General features: G+C 33.4%; 1 protein-coding gene across 3 annotated transcripts in view; it reads left to right on the top strand.

Annotated features, from left to right (window-relative positions):
• Nucleotides 1–19,441, top strand: part of LOC126892368 (uncharacterized aarF domain-containing protein kinase 5) — an 83,378-nt gene that overhangs the window by 25,409 nt on the left and 38,528 nt on the right. Inside the window, exons 1-2 of one of the 3 annotated variants that reach the window (XM_050661889.1) lie at nt 12,447–12,612; nt 16,702–16,912. In XM_050661889.1, coding sequence (XP_050517846.1) covers nt 16,725–16,912 — 188 coding nt within the window. In that variant the 5' untranslated portion in view covers nt 12,447–12,612; nt 16,702–16,724. Of the gene's footprint in view, nt 1–12,446; nt 12,698–16,701; nt 16,913–19,441 lie in introns of those variants that run through there. The other 2 variants (XM_050661890.1, XM_050661891.1) reach the window with 2 other exon arrangements.

The raw sequence follows: 19,441 nt of genomic DNA, 5'->3' as shown, positions 1-19,441 counted from the left end.
TAATCTTAGTAGTCTTGCTGAGACGTTCTAGTATTGTGGACTTTCGAATCTTCGTCACCCAAGATACTTTTAAAATTCTTCTATAGAACCACATTTCGAAAGCCTCAAGGCGATTTAGGTAAGTAGATCGATTTTATTCACAGTCCACGACTCAACACCATACAGTAAGACCGAGAACACGTACTTTGGAGAAGGTATTCTGTTTTATGTTTCATTCCGTTATTCAGTTATCAACGGGACACAAAACTCACTATTTATTTTCAATCGTAATTATCTCTTTCTTAAAAAAAAGGCGACACCAGGCGAAGTCTCAAGGAGGGGGCAATTGACCCCATTGACCCCCCCCCCTTGGATCCGCGCCTGCGTTCCGCGTTGTCGAAAAAGCTATGCTGGAAAATGATATATGCTCAAGTTCTTTAACGCACAGTAGACCACCAACAATACACATACTTACCTTCCAAAAATTCACGCTCCGAAATGTTTAGTTTACTATACGATTACTTTTTGGGCCATAATTACTTCAATTTTGAAGCTATCACAACTTATAAAAAAACCATTTTGAAGATAATTAAAAGAGCTACAACTTTTTTCAGTATAATATGTAGTGAAAAACCTTTTATTTTGAAACGGTGAAGGGTCAAAGGGCTCGAGAGAGACTGTGGTTGCGCTACCGCGCTCTCTGTAATCAATCATATCTTCGTCAATCTGTGTGTGATATAAAAAACAAACAAACCAAAATTTTTGTCAAAAAAACCTATTTTTTATTATTACACTTTTTTACGTATCTTTCATTATTTTTGAGATATGTATTATAAAAAAAGGTGTTTTTTTTTAATTCGAAAATTTTTTTTCGAATGAGGATATTTGGCTCCGAATTTCATCCTACTACATCAATTTACTTGATATTTTCACATTAAGTAGGGAATAGCTTAAGAAACAAAGTCTACCCTATATACTATGGCGCTTTTTATCTTGGGACGGTTCCCACCCTTTCAAGGGGGTGGAAAATTGTTTGGTCAAAATAAGCACGGAACTGGCTACAGAACCTAATTCTAAGCAAAAATTGTTCTATAATTTTTTTCGAAAACTCAATACCTCTTGAGTTGTTCGTGGTTGAAAATTGGCCATTTTCATTGAAAAATGACAGTTTTTCGGACTGTTTTTTGCGAATACCTTAAAAACTATGCATCTAACTAAAAAAACAATATAAAATATTTTTGTAGCTTATAAAGAAACAAAGAGATTTGTTCCTTCATAAATCCTCTAGTTATAATACAAAAAGAGATTCTGATATAGTAGGTGAAAAGAGTTTGCTTTTTTGGTGCATGCTTAAATCGGTGTATTCAACTTGGAATAACAGAGAAAAGGTCGATTTTAGGTGTATAATTCTACCAATAACTTTTGTAGTGCTTGAAAGGACCTTTAAAATGAGCAATATTAAATGTAGGTTACATTCAAACTAAGCTAGATATGCTGCAAAAGTATTGATGACTAATGTATTTTAAGAAAAAATGAAAAGTATATTTAATCCCTAATTCACCAGAATTTAGATGCATCGTTTTCCTTGTACAATACCTTTTAATATTGTGATATTTCTATGTTCAAAAAATTGGACGGGTTTAAAATGAACGGTTTTTGAAAAAAAAAAGATCAAATTATAGAGCGCAATTTTAAATTGTCTTAAAGTCTTCACTTTTCTTCATGTAACTCGAAAATGATAAGAGATACGAAAAAAAAAGATATAGTACAAAAATGTAGGGTTTTTTTAGATAAAAATTTTGTTTTAGTTGTTCATTACTGTATCTCTTATCAATTTCAAGTTACATGGAGAAAAAGAAAATTTTTAAGAAAATTTAAAAATGCGCTCTATAATTTGATCTTATTTTTTTCAAAAACCGTTCATTTTAAACCGGTTCAAATTTTTAAACATAGAAATGATACTATAATAAAAGGTATTGTAGAAGGAAAACGATGCATTTAAATTCTGGTGGATGATGTGTTATATAAAATTCTCATTTTTTCTTAAAATACATTATTCATCAATTTTTTTTGCAGCATATCTCGCTTAGTTTGAATGTAATCGGCATTTAATATTGCTCATTTTAAAGGTTTTTTAAACACTATACAAGGTATTGGTATCATTATACACCTAAAATCGACCGTTTCTCTGTTATTTCAAGTTGCATACACCGATTTGAGCTTTTGAGCATGCACCAAATAAACAAACTCTTTTCACCTACCATATCTCTTTTTGGAAGGAATCTCTTTGTTTTTTTTTATAAGCTACAAAAATGTTGCATAGTTTTTAAGGTATTCCCAAAAAACCTTTAGAAAAGGTGTTATTTTTAATGAAAATGGTAAATTTTTAACCACGAATAACTAAAAAATATTGAGTATTCAAAAAAAATTATAGAACAGTTTTTAATTATAAAACGTACATCGGTCAAACTGGCATAACTTTTGACAAACGGATAGCAGAACACAAAAGGGCATTCAACAATAGAAAAACAGACACTTCTACATACGCACTTCACCTTCTAGATCATAAACATTCTTTCAATGAAGAGTTTCAAATTCTACATATTTAAAATAAAGGCCTTAAGCTATCTTTTTTAGAATCTATGGAAATTAATAAACTGAAAAATACAGATATAATTCTGAATGACCAACTCGAGACAAACAGCTCCCCACTCCTCAACCTCTTCAGTTGAAGATTAAAAAGGCAAACACATTGTAAACTATATTACTTGAGAAAGGCACTCCGCCGAAACAGCTGTAGTCACTTAGATATAATAAATTTTGTGGAAGTATAGAAAACAAACGTTTTCGTGTTTTATTGTTAGATAAAATGAACTTCCATCAAGTAACGGTCGAATCCATCAATTATAGAACAGTTTTTGTTTAGAATTAGGTTCTCTAGCCACTTGCGTGGAGATTTTAACCAAAAAATTTTCCACCACGAGAAAGGGTGGGAACCGCCCCCAAGATAAAAGGGTACATCGGCATAGGGTAGACTTTGAATTAGGAGATAAGTAGAGGCTATTCCCAAAATTTCATCAAAATCCATGCAGTAGGATAGAATTCGGAGGTAATAACCTGTTCTTGTTCTCATATTGACTGGCGTATTGGTGGAAATGGCACTTACGAAATCCATTGATTTAAAAAAAAACATTATATGTTCCTCTTTTTTTTCATTACAGCTCACTCATTTTACGGACAAAAGACTTTTAACAGTGCTCATTTTAAAGCTTATTTTAAGCACTATAAAATCCTTTCTCATTAGCACGCATAAAATTTATTTGCTCTCCGCTAGATGGCATTGAAAACATCGATTAAATTTTACACAAAATAAAATCTTTGATCTTCAATATCTCGCTTAATATTGCACCATTGATTATAGACACGGATTCTAGACACGGATCCGTGTCTATAATCAATGATTGCACTTAGAACACTCGTTAAACAACCAATTTGTTTATTTTTTTACCTGCTACAATTTTTTTCGGTATAATATTATCGTTAAAATGCATATTTTTGGAGATATTTGCAAAAAACTGTTAAAAATCGTGAGAAAATTCCGAATTTTCAATTGTCAATAACTTGTATTGGGTTTTTGAAAAAACTTTATACAACATTTTTTGCTTAAAATTAGGTCTTCTATCGATATCTGAGGTAATTTTGAAAAAAAAAATGTTCCACCACCGAAAAGGGGTGGCAACCACCCCCAGGGTGAAAACGGAGTTCGGGTCAATATCACTTTTGAAGTAAGGGTAGGATAAGTCTAATTCCAAAATTTCATGTAAATCGGTTCATAGTAAAAATATTCTGAGCTAAAAGCTTCAATGACTGCACTAGAGCGCGTCAGATTATCACATGGGGAGAAACCTTGTACCCTGTAAATATACCTCTACCATATATTGGCTCTTAACACAGGAGAGTTCGTTAAGGGGGTCCGAAAAAAATCTATCCTTAGAAAAATTCGAAATCGTCAGATTAAGATAAGGTAAGTTAAGTGCATGCAAAACAGGGTATATTTTAAAAATCTGACGATTTGAGAGGGGCGTAAGGAAATGGGTGAGTCACAAACTTTCACAAAATAAAAGCAAATATTTCGCGAAATGAAGATCAGATCGAAAAACTAAAAAATACGTTTTCGATATTTTTCAAAAGCCTGTCGAATGTTACTAAACATGACCCACCACGGAGAGGGGTGGGGGGTAAATTTTAAATACGAACACCGCGATATTTCGCGAAATGAACATCAGATCGAAAAACTGCAAAATACACGTCTTCAATATTTTTGAAAAATCTATCGAATGGCACCAAACACGACCCCCCCCCACGGAGATGGGGTGGGGGTTACTTTAAAATCTTAAATAGGAGCCCTTAAATCTTAAGCCCTTAAAAAAATCTTAAAATAGGCTTGCAGATTTTTTTAGATTATTGTGGATAAGGGTCTTCTAATGTGGCAGATCTTACAGTGGTATTTACATTGTTGTCAGATCTTCCGTTTTTCTTGAAATCTAATGAACTTTCTTATTTCAAATAGAACACTCTGTATATTTTTTGCGTTTTGAAATCCATAAGAAATGCTGATTATTTTTCTTAGTATATTCCCTATGCCAGTGGTGCTCAGACTTGTACTGCGTGGGATCTACCACATAATGTTTCTACCACAAGTGTCAAGCGATCGACTGCTAGTAAAATAAAGCAATTTTGAAAATAAAAATTGATTGCACATTTCTATTTGATAAAAAGTTTATTTGAAAGTTGATGCATGTCACTGCATATCATCCAACAGTTTTGCATAATATGTATTATGATATTTATTATGTAATTACCGAGGACCAAACGCAAGCATGATGAGAGATGTTCATCAGTTAGCCGATTACGATACTTTGATATCACTACCTTCATTTGGGAAAATGTATACTTACACAAGTATGTTGATCCAAAGAATGCTGTGTGCTCCAGAGCTACTTTTCTCAAAGACGGATATTTGTCAGACGATATGAAAGACCAAAATTTATTATCGGTCCCTCTGGACTTAAGGTGTATGGATATTTCACTGGCAATTTTTCCACGTCTTCCAAGGAAAATGAATATTACAATGTCTGTAAGTTTTTTAAAATCAGCGAAGCGTCTTTCAAACTCGCTATGAATTCCTTGCAGCTCCGTCTCGTAATAAACATCAAATGAGCGGTTACCCTTTTTTTCAACGATGGAAAGTTGTTTAAATCCTTTATTTTCATTTGATTAATCAATAATTTCCATTTGTTGACAAAAGAATGTACCCACTGCGCTCATCATATCGATAATTGTTTTATTTTTACCCTGTAGTTCCTGTAGACTTTTACAGCGGAGTACCCGTCTTTTCTATTTGTATTTTTTCCGTGAAACGCGATCGACTTCAAAAACTTTGGCGATCGACCTTTCGATCGCGATCGACCCTTTGAGCACCGCTGCCCTATGCCTAAATGCCGTAATTTCGGAGTTATTACTACATATTTATTTATGAAAAAATAAAAAACAAATTATAAAAGTAAATTTTTTCGGCCCGAGGAGACACTATTTTAGGTTCTTTGGATCATTGTGAACAAAAAAGAGCTTCGGTAGGTTTTCTCCAAAGGTGGTCATTTTCGAGTAAATAATTTAAAACTAAAAAAAAAAAACGAAAAACGACGATTTTCAAGGCTCAAAAACTCAAGTAAAAAATATTAGGTAATTTTGAAATTACGAATTATCTAAATTCAAGTTTAAACCTTATTTTATCAGTTCCCGATGAATAATTTTTCTACGGCCGTGTTAAAACAGCCACTTTGCCGCACGCATTTAGTTTCCGAAAGTTGCAGTTTCCCACACCAGTGCGCGTTATTCCCAAAATAACGCAAGGCATTGTGAAGTAAAAAGAGATGAAACTAGTAGAGGTGGAAATTATCGATATAAACGTATAAATTAACATTACATTACCGGTGGCGGTTTCTCCATAAGTGCACATGTGCACGGGAAAATGTATCATTCTATAAATAACATTTTAATCCAACTATACAGTAATTGAAATCGAAATAACAGATCCAACGAGTTTATAAGTATCTAATATAGGTAACATTTAATTATTTTTATTCTATTTCAAAGGAGAAACTTCACGGATGCGAGGCCTTGACAGAACCCCTCGTTCACCCCTCGTACGGTGGTTCCTTCCTATTCCAATGACTTTTCATAGTGCAAAATACAACTCACCACCCGCCTCGGCTATAGCCCACAAGTTTAGATGGCCACAAGAGCACAAGTTGGATGTGATCTTATGGTGTTTTTAACGTGCACGGCACACTTACGTTTAAATTTTGCTTTCGTGAAGTTCCAATTTCGGAACAATATTAAGAATGGAAGGATTTGTGGATGTAAATTTTAGCGTGGAATATTTAAAATCAATTAAATTTTCTTCATTAGCACACCTTAGAGGTGTGCACTCTAACAAAAGCTACTGAAGACGCCTGAATTGGTAGAAACAGCCTGTCTAGCGGGTGTGCAGCCCTCTGAATCGAAAACAAGCAAAACCATCATTTATTATTTTATTTCCTTTACTCGGTTTGAGTACTGAAAGTTCCTCTGCTGTCCTTTTCCTAGACGAATGAAGGCGGAATGTGATCGTTTCCCTTTCGTTTTCTATATTCGTCGTCTGCTGTCTTATTAATTGAAAAAGTCGCAGATTAAGGATGTACCAGTAAGAACTTTCAACGCGAAAAGTCTCAGGTTTAAAATACTATTTACCATTTTAATTTTTATTAAATTGGTGGATTCTGCATCTGAGACTCTTCAATTTGTTTCTTCATTATATTTAGAAGAAAAATTAAAAATGCCGAAACCAAATTTGTTAATTAAGAATGTACCAAAGTGCAGAGGTCGGGCCTATACGCTCTGAGCTTCGCTGGTGTCGCTCCTAGCGGTTACTAATTCAACTTTTACCGGTAATTTTTACATTTATTATTTAATTGTTATCGCTTAATATTTACAACGCAAAAAAGTATATCGCAATTTACAACGCAAAATTGTAATCGATTTTTTAAAGATTTTTCTAATCATTTTGACGTTCTATTGATAAAATATCAATTTCTTACTTTGGATACTTTGACAATAATCGTGTAGATGGCGCTAAGATTATAATAGATTATTTATAATCAGATATTACGGAACATTAAAAAAACTTAAATTCAGTATTTAAAACGTAAGTATATTTAAGGTAAAAATATATACCACAGCTTTGACCAACTAATATTGTTTATAATTAATGTTTTTAATTTTAATTTTAAATTAATCACTTTGACATTTATGTCAAATTTCCGGTAAACGTTTACAAACTTGTCACTACTGGCGTTCGCGAATTTGTAAATATCCCCTCTACGTACGAGCTCACAGCGTATAAATGATTATTTAAAATGGAGATTTGTGTAAAAACTTACAGTACAAGTTGTGTAGGCACATATTTGGAGAAGAGAAAGCATAATGAATAAAATAGTAGATACGATTTTAACTATCCGGCGCAGTCCACTTAACTAAATTTTTGATTAAAAATAATTTACAAGACGATTTTTCTGAAATAATTTGAATTCTTCAATTACTTGTTACGATGCCATTGACAACTGCAGAAACAGAACGATGTCTTTCTGCATTGAAACGTATCAAAACTTTCCTTAGAATAGCTATGGGCCAGGATCGATTAACTGCACTCACAATGTTGCAATAAAAAAAATGGTTCAAGAAATTCCAAATTTTACTGAATTTGTTTGTGAATAATTTATATTAAAAAGGCTACTGACTTTCGTTACAAAACTTGCTTGTAACATTTAAACACTAAATTATAATTTTAAGTAAATAATAATAATAATAATAATTTGAAGTCAATAAAATGCATTATTTATTGTAATTTTTAATAAAGGTCCTTTGATTTTTACAATTTGACGACACTCAAAAAATTTTACCTACGGAAATAGGGTCTCAAGGTCATTTTATATCTTAATATTATGTGTGCACCCCCAATATTTTACACCAGGCGCCGCCACTGTACATTACATAGTTTCCTACCCTTAGACCATAGACGTATACAATGTCTATATGTCTATGCTTTAGAGTTTAGACCATAGAGTTATATATTAGCATAGAGAGAGAGAGAGCCATTCAGAGCGAAGTGACGACACCATCTTTTTTATTTGGATTAGTGCTGTTTCACTCTTACGCATAGTAAAGCTGCTACAGTTGTCCTCCTCTTCCGTGCCTATATTCACACTGAATGTCATCATAGATTTTCGATACAATGTGTTAGAAAGAGATGCCGCAAACCAGTCCATGAGATCTTGTCGTCAGGAAGCGCGGAAGGTAGGCTCCCTCTATGTTAATATATACCTCTATGGTTTAGACGTATCAGAGAATCGGAGGAGTATGACAACTGCCACTGTGACAGGAGAATTTTACAAAATACTCCTGTCACAGACGTCTAAAGGTGGGAAACTATGTAGTGTAATGTTAATTTTTTATACGTTTATATCGATAATTTCCACCTCTACCAGTTTCATCTCTTTTTACTTCACAATGTACATATTATTGTTTCCATCTTCGAACTGATAAGTTTCAAAATTTCCTGAATTATATGGAAAGTGGAGGTGGAAATGATCGTTACATACGTATAAATTAATATTATATTACATAGTTTCCGCCACCTTTAGACGCCTGTGACAGGAGTATTTTATAAAATTCTACTGTCACAGTGACAGTTGTCATACTCCTCTGATACGTCTAAAGGTGGGAAATTATGTACCTAATGTAATGTTAATTTATATGTTTATAACGATCATTTCCAGCTTCATCTCTTTCTAGCTTCATCTCTTTTTGTTCGCAATGTATTATGTTTCCCATTTTTTGCGCTATTTTGCCGGTTATTAGCGCGCTCATCACTGTATTAAAATATCATGTAATAAAATAAAAATGTACGTATGCTAGTAAAAATTAGTTGAATTTAATAACTCGATCATATTTAAAAAATGATTTTTAATTGTAATCAATATTAGGCGATTTGATTATTAAATCAATATTAGGCGATTGTGCATAGACCACTATATACCTACACTTCAACAATTAATTGTGAAAAAAGTGGCAAAAAATAGGCCAGTACACATGGGATTCATCGATTTAAAAAAGGCATATGACACGGTTCCCAGAAAACAACTATGGAACACGATGAAGGAAATCTTAATAATTCAGAGGTTAATAGAAGCCGTAAAAAAACTTTTACAACAACAACAGGGTACGAGTTAAAACCGGCAATAAATACTCAAACGAATTTAAGACCACAAAAGGCTTATTGCAGGGATGCGTTACATCTCCGACTCCGACACTGTTCAAGATATTCCTATAGAACAAATATTAAAACCATGGAAAAGTAAATGTGAAGGGGTGGGAATACCAATCCGGGACAACTTCTTTTACACATTAATTTTTGCCGATGACCAAGTGGTAACGGCTCAAGACGAAGAAGATCTGTCCTATATGCTCCGAAAATTAGAAGAGGAATATACAAAAAATGGACTGGAAATAAACCTAGAAAAGACCGAATACTTAACAGAACAAGAACTAGTGAGAAACTTGGAAATGAACGATGATAGGGAAATTAACGGCACTGAAAAATTCAAATACTTAGGATTCATACTCTCAAAGAATGGAACCACCAAGCAAGAGGTAACCAGCAGATTAGCACAGACAAGAACATGTATTAAACAAATGAACGGGGTACTGTAGGATAGACAGATTACCAGAACTACAAAGAAGAGAATATATAACACCTTGGTACTTAGTATAATGACCTACGGAGCAGAGAATTGGGTAATAAACAAACGAAACAGGTCCAAAATTACAGCAACTGAAATGGGCTTAATGAGAAAGAAGCTGCATAGTGATAAGAATACATCCCATTAGAAATAGAAAGGAGGAGATAAAACGAAGAATGGCAGTAGAACAAGACATCCTCAGCTACATCGAAGAAAAACGTTTAATTTGGTATGGACATGTGAGAAGAGCAGATCGTACAAGGTGATATCAAAGATTTCGGATTGGAGCCCAATAGGAAAGAAAAGAAGAGGTAGACCCCGAAGATCATGGAGGGATGAAGTGGACGAGACCATGGAAAGATGAGACCTTTAGAGACGGAGAATGGCAGAACAGAAACGACTGGAGACGTTGGTTGAAAGAAGGAATAAGGCGGCGACAGCTGTAAAAATCCTTAAAGGATAAAGATAGATTTCTCACTGGGCTCTAACTCGGTTCTATTTTGACTAAAATAACTTTATAATACCTAGCTCAAATTAGAGGAACAACTACCAGATTTAAAATTAAATCTTAATTATAATCGAAATATTATTCGTAACAAAGTTAAAACAATTATTATCTATTATAAACGGATATTTTTTATTAAAGAAATGCAATTAAATATTATTTGTAACAAAGTTATAACAATCATAAACGGATATTTTTTATTAAAAAAATTCAATTATTATAGTACAGTCGAACCCGCTTATTAGAATACCTGTTATAGGAATATCTCGGTTTAAGGAATGGAAATTTGAGGTCCCGAAACGTTTTTACTAGCCTTACATGATCGGTTATTGGAATATCTTGGTTATAGGAATACTTTTGCTTGCACGAAGGCCATTCCAATAAGCGGATTCGACTATAAAAGATAAAAAAGTTTTTTGTTTTCATAATTCCTTTTTCAAGTTGATTGCGGCATCTATGAATATTTCTTTAAGTTAAATTCCAAATGATACTAAAAAACTGCAGAATAAATATATATTGGAAGATTTTTCAATAAATTTAAATTTATTTGTAATTAATCAATATATTGTATTGACATAGCCACCTTTACTTTACAAGCCATGAAGAGAAAAAGGCAACGTCGCAATTGATGACGTCCGTAGTCCGACTTTCGGACTACCGCTTTCGAAACTACGATTTTAAAGTACAAATTCTGGTAAAATTTATAGTATTTTTTGAGTCGAATAAGAAAATATTATTAATTAGAAGTTTGTACAAAATAATATTAAAAGTAATTCCTTGTAAGTAACGTTTATTATACAAAAAAAAGCAATAACAAGAATATAAACGGGATTCATTTTTTTCGAATCCTAAGAAAACTAATAAGTATTTTTGAAAAATTTAAACGCAGAATGAAAGATTACGTTAGGACCGAGGCCCGAAAGTCCCTGAAAACTTCTATGTTTATTTTAATAAGTTACAGGGGTGAAAAATTAAGAAAATTTAATGTGATTTTTAGTTTCAAATATGTCATTAAAAAACATTTTATTCATTCTAAGGGACTTTCTGCCCTCGGCAATAAAGTAATCTTTCATTCTGCGTTTAAATTTTTCAAAAATACTTAGGATTCGAAAAAAATGATTACATTTAAAATACATGCGTCAAAATTTTACATTTTGTTCCTTTCCACTTAAAGTTTGTCGCACTTATTTAGAAACACCCTGAATTGATAAAGAACAAATCTAGTTGTTAAACATAAGCGAATTAATCAAAAAAACAGAATGTTAAGAAAACCGAAGTCTATAGTTGGGTTTTAATTTCAGTATTTTATAAATGCCCGGTACACCATAAAAATTTAACTGGTTAGCAACAATATTATTACAGCGGTATTGTAAAAGAATTAGGCATCACTTAAATCTGCTAACAGATTTAGGAAATATAAGACATTAAAAATGACAAAATTTTTAAGTGGGCGGATTTCTATATGCACGCAAGTTTATATAAAAATATATTATATTGAACTAAAATCATCTTAATAACATACCTTTAAATGTTCTTTATAATTTAGAGCACGAAATATTGTAAAATATTTCAGTTTCTCTGTAAATACAGTGAAAATTATTTAAAAACAAATGAGAACTGTCAGAATTAATCGGTCTACCAATAGATGTTGCCAAATTTCAACTTCATGGATTGATCATTTTTATTTTTATAGGGCTTTTCATTCACAGTCATTTGTTTCGAGCTTCTGTCATGTGTCACATAATATTAATATATCTACGTCGTACGTTATTGGTATAGTATTTTTACTACAAAAACGTTATTACGTAGGTCAAAATTTTTGACGTAAGAGAACTGTCAAAACATTAGAATGTGACTTTTCATTATTGCCATGTTTATAATAAACATGACAATAATGAAAGTCACATTCTAATGTTTTGACAGTTCTCTTACGTCAAAAATTTTGATCTACGTAATAACGTTTTTGTAGTAAAAATACTATATATACCCATGATACAAATGGATACAAACCAAAGACGTATGACGTAGATATATTAATATTATGTGACACATGACAGAAGCTCGAAACAAATGACAATCGATGAAAAGCCCTATTCTCATGATATTGTGCAAATAATACACACATTCAGATGCAAACAACCAACATTACAACAAAATGTCATTAACACCTAACACGGTGTTCGGTGGTCATGATAAGATAACAGCTGATTGTCATGTACATGTGCTCCATGACCCCCCCCCATGTGCCAGTGCCATGATGTGCAACAAGTAACAGCACCAGTGAACTTGGTATGTTAGTTTTAATTTATATTTCCTATTTATTTATTTACGCTGCAACCACAAGGGTTATTAGCGACATAAAAATATAATACAGGTAAAGTTAGGAAAGTTACAATAACTGATATAATCCAGTCTTTTAGATAATTTATTGTATTTTTAACATTCATGTTTACTCCTAAGGCTTCCTTTATATTATTTGGGATGTTGTACTTCTTTCTTGTTGCTTGATATATTTTGCACTGAGCTCTGAGCTAATTATATGCTTCACTGAGATGAGAAGGTTGTGTGACAATTTTCCTACATTGGTGCTGGCGGCACTGTTCCTGTAAAGAGGTGTTTATGGGTTAAGTTACTGTGTTCCAGCCACAGTCATGTTATTCTCACTTGGTCTGGTCTATTCGCTGTTGGTTGAAGTCAGAGTTTCACTAATTGTTTAATTTCTTTGAGTTTATTTGACAACATACTCTACTTATTTTGCCACACACTTAAAACTTTATATTTTATTTCTGACTTCAAGTCATAAGAAAAAACCTCATTAATATCAATGGAGTCCTGACTGAAGGATGCCAAACGGGCTAGTTGATATGCTTCTTCATTTTCTTGTATACCTATCTTAATGCAACGTGACAAACATAAAGTCAACAGTAATCTTATTTTTATTTAAGGTCGCCATTTCTGATTGGATTTGTAAGAGGATTGGATTATTATTATTGGTGTATAAACGTTTGATAGTGTGAATTAAGCTTAGTGAATCGATTATTATGAGAAACACGGACTGTTTCAACTTTTTTATGTGGATAAGTGCTTGTAATATTGCATACAACTCTGCAGTGTATGATGAAGTAATGGGATTTATCAAAAATGAATAACCATTTTCAATTTCGTTGCAACATGAAACTACAGCCACATCACATTCTAGTTCAATCGGTGCAGCAAGCACCTCTACCTGTTTCGAAACTTATTGGTCTCTCATCAGGAGCCACATATCGTCGCACTAGAACAATACTAGGATATCTTCAAATATTTGACTTTTGAGTTATCTGCTCTATCTGATGTAAAATTTTATAAGCTATCTGGAGAGATACTACGATTTGTTCAATCGGCTGCTTTGTGGTGTTTATGAGCAATATCCTAATATTGCACTAGTTGATTTGTTGGAAATACCTGGGTTAAAAGGAAGATATCTTAAAATACCTTTTTATTATCCGATTAATACTTGCCTTTTCTAATCATAGTTGTGGTGAAATACCCGGACATTCCCACATGTCTTAGTCTAGCCCCACATTTGCATTATGATTTTTTTAACATATCTGTGCTTTTAAGTTGTCTTAGTATTTTACTAGCAAACTTCTCCGACTATTTCACCGAGTGTGGCAAAGAAAATTTTAAATTAACCTGTTTTTTTAAGTTGTTTCTGTATTTCCCTAACTAAGCTTCAAAAATAAGGATTATTTGAATAAATGTCCGAGTATATCCCCACGCTCACCTACGAATTCGTGGATGAGTCGGTCAGTTACAGTAAAGTTGTTCATTTTCACTGGTCAGTTTAACTTCAAGTTGCTCTCCGACTGCAATAGAGTGTGGATGCTAAAAGTCGTTTTTTAAATTCGTTTGGAAAACATGTGTCTTCTGTTTATTAAAATGTATTCAGTGTCTGAGCGGACAAGAAAAATACTCAGAAATTTTTAAAACATTGATGCATTGATGCATTGATCTATGCATACCTGCATAGAGTCTGCCAAAAAAAGAGCTTTACTGAGTGGACCTATTTTAACTCCACAGGAAATGGCAATGATCTTAAAATTAGCCAAAAAACAGGAAAACCTTATATGGTTAATAATCTTCAATTTTTTGATATTTTAGATTGGAAAAAGTTTAGAATGAATTTTGCAAGTTTTTCTAAAAATTCAATTGGAGAGAAAATACTCTGGAGCAATATTAAGGTACTGCGAGTGACCAAAGAAAGCCCAAATATTATTTTCTACAAGGAAACCTTTGGTGCCGATTCATTTAAACAAATTAACGTTCAAATGAATGAAGTTGACAATATTGCTCCAGCTTATATGGAACGCCCTAAAATTCCGTTTAAGAAAAAAGAAGATCTTTTAAGTTTAATCCGACATATCCCTGCTGAACATCACGATTTTTTTTAAATCTAAAACCATACAAGAAAGGTCAACAACAAGATCAAGAAGTTAGTGATTAGAAAATGTTCCCGGAAGTTTTTTTTCAATTTATTATTGTTTATTGAGTGGAATTTGAGTGAATTGAGTATAAATGATTTAACCAGTTGGTAATATTTGATTTCATTTTATAAATTTATGTAATAATATATTGTGTTTGCTATTTCTTGAAGTTTCAGTAAAAAATAAAAAAGTACAATACCTACTGCATTTTTTTGCGAATAATTGTGTAAAGATAACTTGAAAAATCAATGAAACAAGAGAAAGTGGTCAAGTGCGTCAAAAAATAGTGTAACAGTGGGATATTTTTAAATGCTAATAATAGTAACAAAATTAATTGTTGAAAAATAGAATTGGTGAAATACTAGGATAAGCTGAAGAAAAATAAAGATATTTTTAAAGAATATTACAAAAAATAAATACAATACTAGGACAACTTCTAACACTTAGCAAAGATAAATTGTATATATCAAAAAATTTTAAAGTGTAAGAGGAGGACATGTTACAAGATCTCAGTTTATTCTCATTATTTATTATTTCAAATTTTCAGTTAAACTCTAAACACACTCAAGAATAAATAGGGCACCATAACATTTAAGAAACAATGCAATAAACTGATATAAAATAGTTTTATTTCATACTTTCTATGGAGGAAATTTAAAACTCAATTTACTCGAAACTATATTTTTTAAGTTGTCTAATATTGTTCTAGTACGACGATATGCTGCTCTCTCTGACCCAACCAGGACAAACCCTGGCGTGCAGTTACGGATTGCAACGAACTAAATGGCAGTGATGCCCTAGCGGCAACTGCTGCAAAAGACTAAGTTTAGGTATAATAGCACATAAAATAATACTAATAATATTATTCTACATCCCACCAGATTGGAAACAATGGGAACCTTCTCTGGTTATACCTCCGAGGCTTCTAAAATTTGCAAGCCATAACGGATTCTGAGACTAAAGAAGATTAGGGAATTTTACAATTTATAATTCACGTCCTATCTGGTTAGAGGTCGTGCTGAGCAGATGGGACGTGAATTATAAATGGCCTGCAAATTTTAGAAGCCTCGGAGGTGTAACCAGAGAAGGTTCTAATTGTTTTCAATCTGGTGGGATGTAGAGTAATATTTTTAGTATTATTTTGTGCTATATAGCACATAAACATAGGTGAATATGAGGATGAGAGACAAAGCGACGAAAGAAGAAGCGAAGAAGAACAGCAGGCGTTTTTTCACGAAGGCGCTCACTAGACACAAAAAAAACAAATAGGAAATTTTTGTCACCCGAAGGAATTTATTAAATTAGCAGGAAATAATGATAAATTTTAAATTTACTCCAATGTAATATTACATTGAAAACTTAGTCTAATGGGATTGAATTTAAATTTTAAGGATGTATTGGGTGTAAGGATAGCTGCACCAACACTGTCTGATGATTTGGATGCATCAGTGTATGTCTTATAGTGATTTTTATAAGTTTCCATTTCTATTAAGAATGATTGTTTGTTCAGGTCTTTTATAGTCTCACTTTTTGTGTATATACTAAGACTAAGGTTAGTATTAATTTTGGGAATTGGTATTAACGAAGGTGGAGAAGTTAGGAAATTTGTTGGGAAAATTTCAGGAAATTGAAGATGTAGGCCATAAAGGTTTCATCTAACTCTTTCTTAAAATGGAGGATCTAATTTTGTTGCAGAGAAAGTGTCTTAAAATCGATCTGTGAACGTATTGGTATAAGTAGGGTGTTGTTTATTACTAGCTATGTAGCCATTTTGGAAGCATATGAGAGAGAATGATATTTGCATCGTAAACTTTATATCTCGTAATTCAATTTACTTTCAAATGAATTTTATTGTTTTGTATATCTATGTTTTGTTTTTCCTATATTTATATCAGACATATTTTTGTTGCAGACTATGCTTTAACATCTTGCACAATGTCAAAAGCTCTAAGAAGACTCCTCTTTCGAGGCCTTAGTCAGAAGAAGACATATACAGTGATTAAATATACGGGTATAGGTTTAGTGGGTGGTACAGCTACGTTGGCTGCAACACCAATTATATCAAATTGTCCAGAAGAAAACACTGTTATTAATAAAACAAATGGAGTATTAAGGTTTTTAAGGTAAATGGCACCTACTGTTTTTCTCACATTGTATACTATGTCATAATTTCATAATAGGTACATTGACCTACAAAAGTAACGGGACACTAAGTTTATTTTAATTAAAATAAATGGTATAAGAAAGACTTCGATTCCAATCAATTATTGTCATTGTATGTTCAATAACAAACTATAATATAGAAAACAAATTCCAAAATATTGACAAGAAATACAAATTTATAAAAAAATTTTAATCTGGAGTAAAACTTTTTCAAATTAAAATCATAAATTATTTCTAAAATATGGATAACAAAATCAATTATTTCCTCCTCGAGCTCGAATTACATATCTTTCATTCTCATTATGAATCAAGGCAGCAATCTCGTTTTGCGCTATATGTTCTGACTCGTTTATTAGCACCCGTTCTAACGTTACCACAGTTTCAAACTCACCATAATTTTGTAAAACCAATCTTCCAAGTTCTTTTACAAATGCTATCATCTATGTAAAATATTACATTATTATCATAGCTATGTGCGCCGAGCATTATCCTCCATTATAAGACATTTTCACCTACACCGCTGACGACCTTGGTATCGCTGTAAAGGGGAAAACACAAAGGGGAAAGTAGAGTCGACAATGGAAGAGTCTTTAAACATGATGTCAACTTACTACAAACAAAACTCATTAAAGCCAAACCCTACTAAAACCCAAGTAAGTGCATTTCACCTCAACAACCATCTGGCGCATGTAAAACTGAATGTTTCTTGGGAGGGACAACGCTTGGAACATACTGATAGGCCCAAATATCTTGGAGTGATACTAGACTGATCACTAACGTATAAATTCCACTGTCAGAGCACAAGACAAAAGGTTTCTACGAGAAACAACCTTCTCCGGAAACTTGTAGGGAGCAAGTGGGGTGCAAACCCCCAGGTCTTAAAGTCAACAGCTGAGGCCTTATGTTTCTCAACAGGGGAATATGTTTGTCCCGTCTGGGGTAGATCTAGACACGCCCAACAAGTCACCATGGCGTTAAATGAAACATGTAGAATAATTACCGGTTGTATGAAGCCTACCCCTCTACCATTACTGTACTAGGCAGCTGGATTCGCATCACTAGACGACCGTAGATGCGCCTCACAATATGTGGAGAAGTTCAGGCAAACTTTCGATGAAAGGCACCAATTATACGGGTTTGACGAACCGCCAGGAACCAGCCGACTTAAATCAAGGAAAAGGTTTATGAGAAATGTCAGCGTCGAACCACCCGAACTGTTCCCCCTACATCCAGAACGACCTACTGGAATGAACCTGGGCTGGAGAACCTGGCGGACACTCAACCGAATACGCACAGGTGTTGCCCCTGTAAAACAGAACTTATTAAATGGGGCATCAAGACAGATAACGACGCACTTTGTGAATGTGGGGAAATAGAGAGCGTGGAGCATCTGAGAGTATACAGACTTTGCCCATCACAGTGCACTCTCGATGATTTATGGCTCGCAAATACAAAGGGTGTAGACGTAGCCCGATATTGGACAGAAAAACTGTAGTCGGATCCAAACACGAAAAAGTAAAGTAAGTTCACCTACAAAATGCATATAAGATAATACATGTTCTTCCAGACATTCCTTAATGTACGTATCATTAGGGCCACCTGCCCCTAGCATAACCAGATCTGTATGTGCCTCCAAAGAAATGCCGCTCCATACCATTATACATCCACCCCAAACTGTACTCTAGGAGTTAAGCAACATTGGGCATAGAGTTCTCGACACCTTATTCACACTTTTTGGCGACCATCAGGTAAATATCTTGTAAAACGAGATTCGTCTGTATACAGAACATTTCTCCAATCTTCTCCCAATCTGCATGTAACGATAGAATTCCAAGCATTGTATCCGATGAGTTGCGTCCAATAAAGGATCTCTAGCAGGTACTACGATGATTGATTTTGTTCTCTTAATGTTAAACGTACGGTGTCTAGTGAAACTATGGTACTACGAACATCTGCCAGTCTCCTAGTCAAAGCTGAACATAAACAGTAACTGTCAGCTCTAGAACCACTTGAAATCTAAGAAACCGATCTTTCTTGGTGTTTGTTAAACTTGTTCTTCCTTGTACGGGTCTTCTTGAGTAAGAACCAATTTCTCAAAATCTTTTTAAAGCATCGGATATTCGTACTTCGCGCAACGCGATGCATATCTTCGATATATAGAATGGAACACCCATCGTTATGAAGAGCAACAGCTTGCCTCTGGCTGTATTACAAATTACTCTTTGTTATTAAAAACAAATCTTTTTTGGTATTCCTCAGATTCATTCATCAATACACATTGGTATTCATACTTTTAGAAAAATTTTCAGTAAATGGCCTAACAAACTGATGGTTCTATAATCAGCACAGCTTTTTGCTGCTGTTTTCTGAGGTAGAGCTAGGAACAATGAATTGGACAAACCATTAAGTAGGTGTCCGCTGGTATAAATGGTATTAAAAAACGAAATTATAGCCTGTAAAACATTGCTTTATAAAACATCATTTATAAA

The sequence above is a fragment of the Diabrotica virgifera genome, chromosome 9 (assembly GCF_917563875.1).
Source record: "Diabrotica virgifera virgifera chromosome 9, PGI_DIABVI_V3a".
Lineage (NCBI taxonomy): Eukaryota > Metazoa > Arthropoda > Insecta > Coleoptera > Chrysomelidae > Diabrotica > Diabrotica virgifera.
This window is presented reverse-complemented; position numbering and strand designations above follow the sequence as displayed.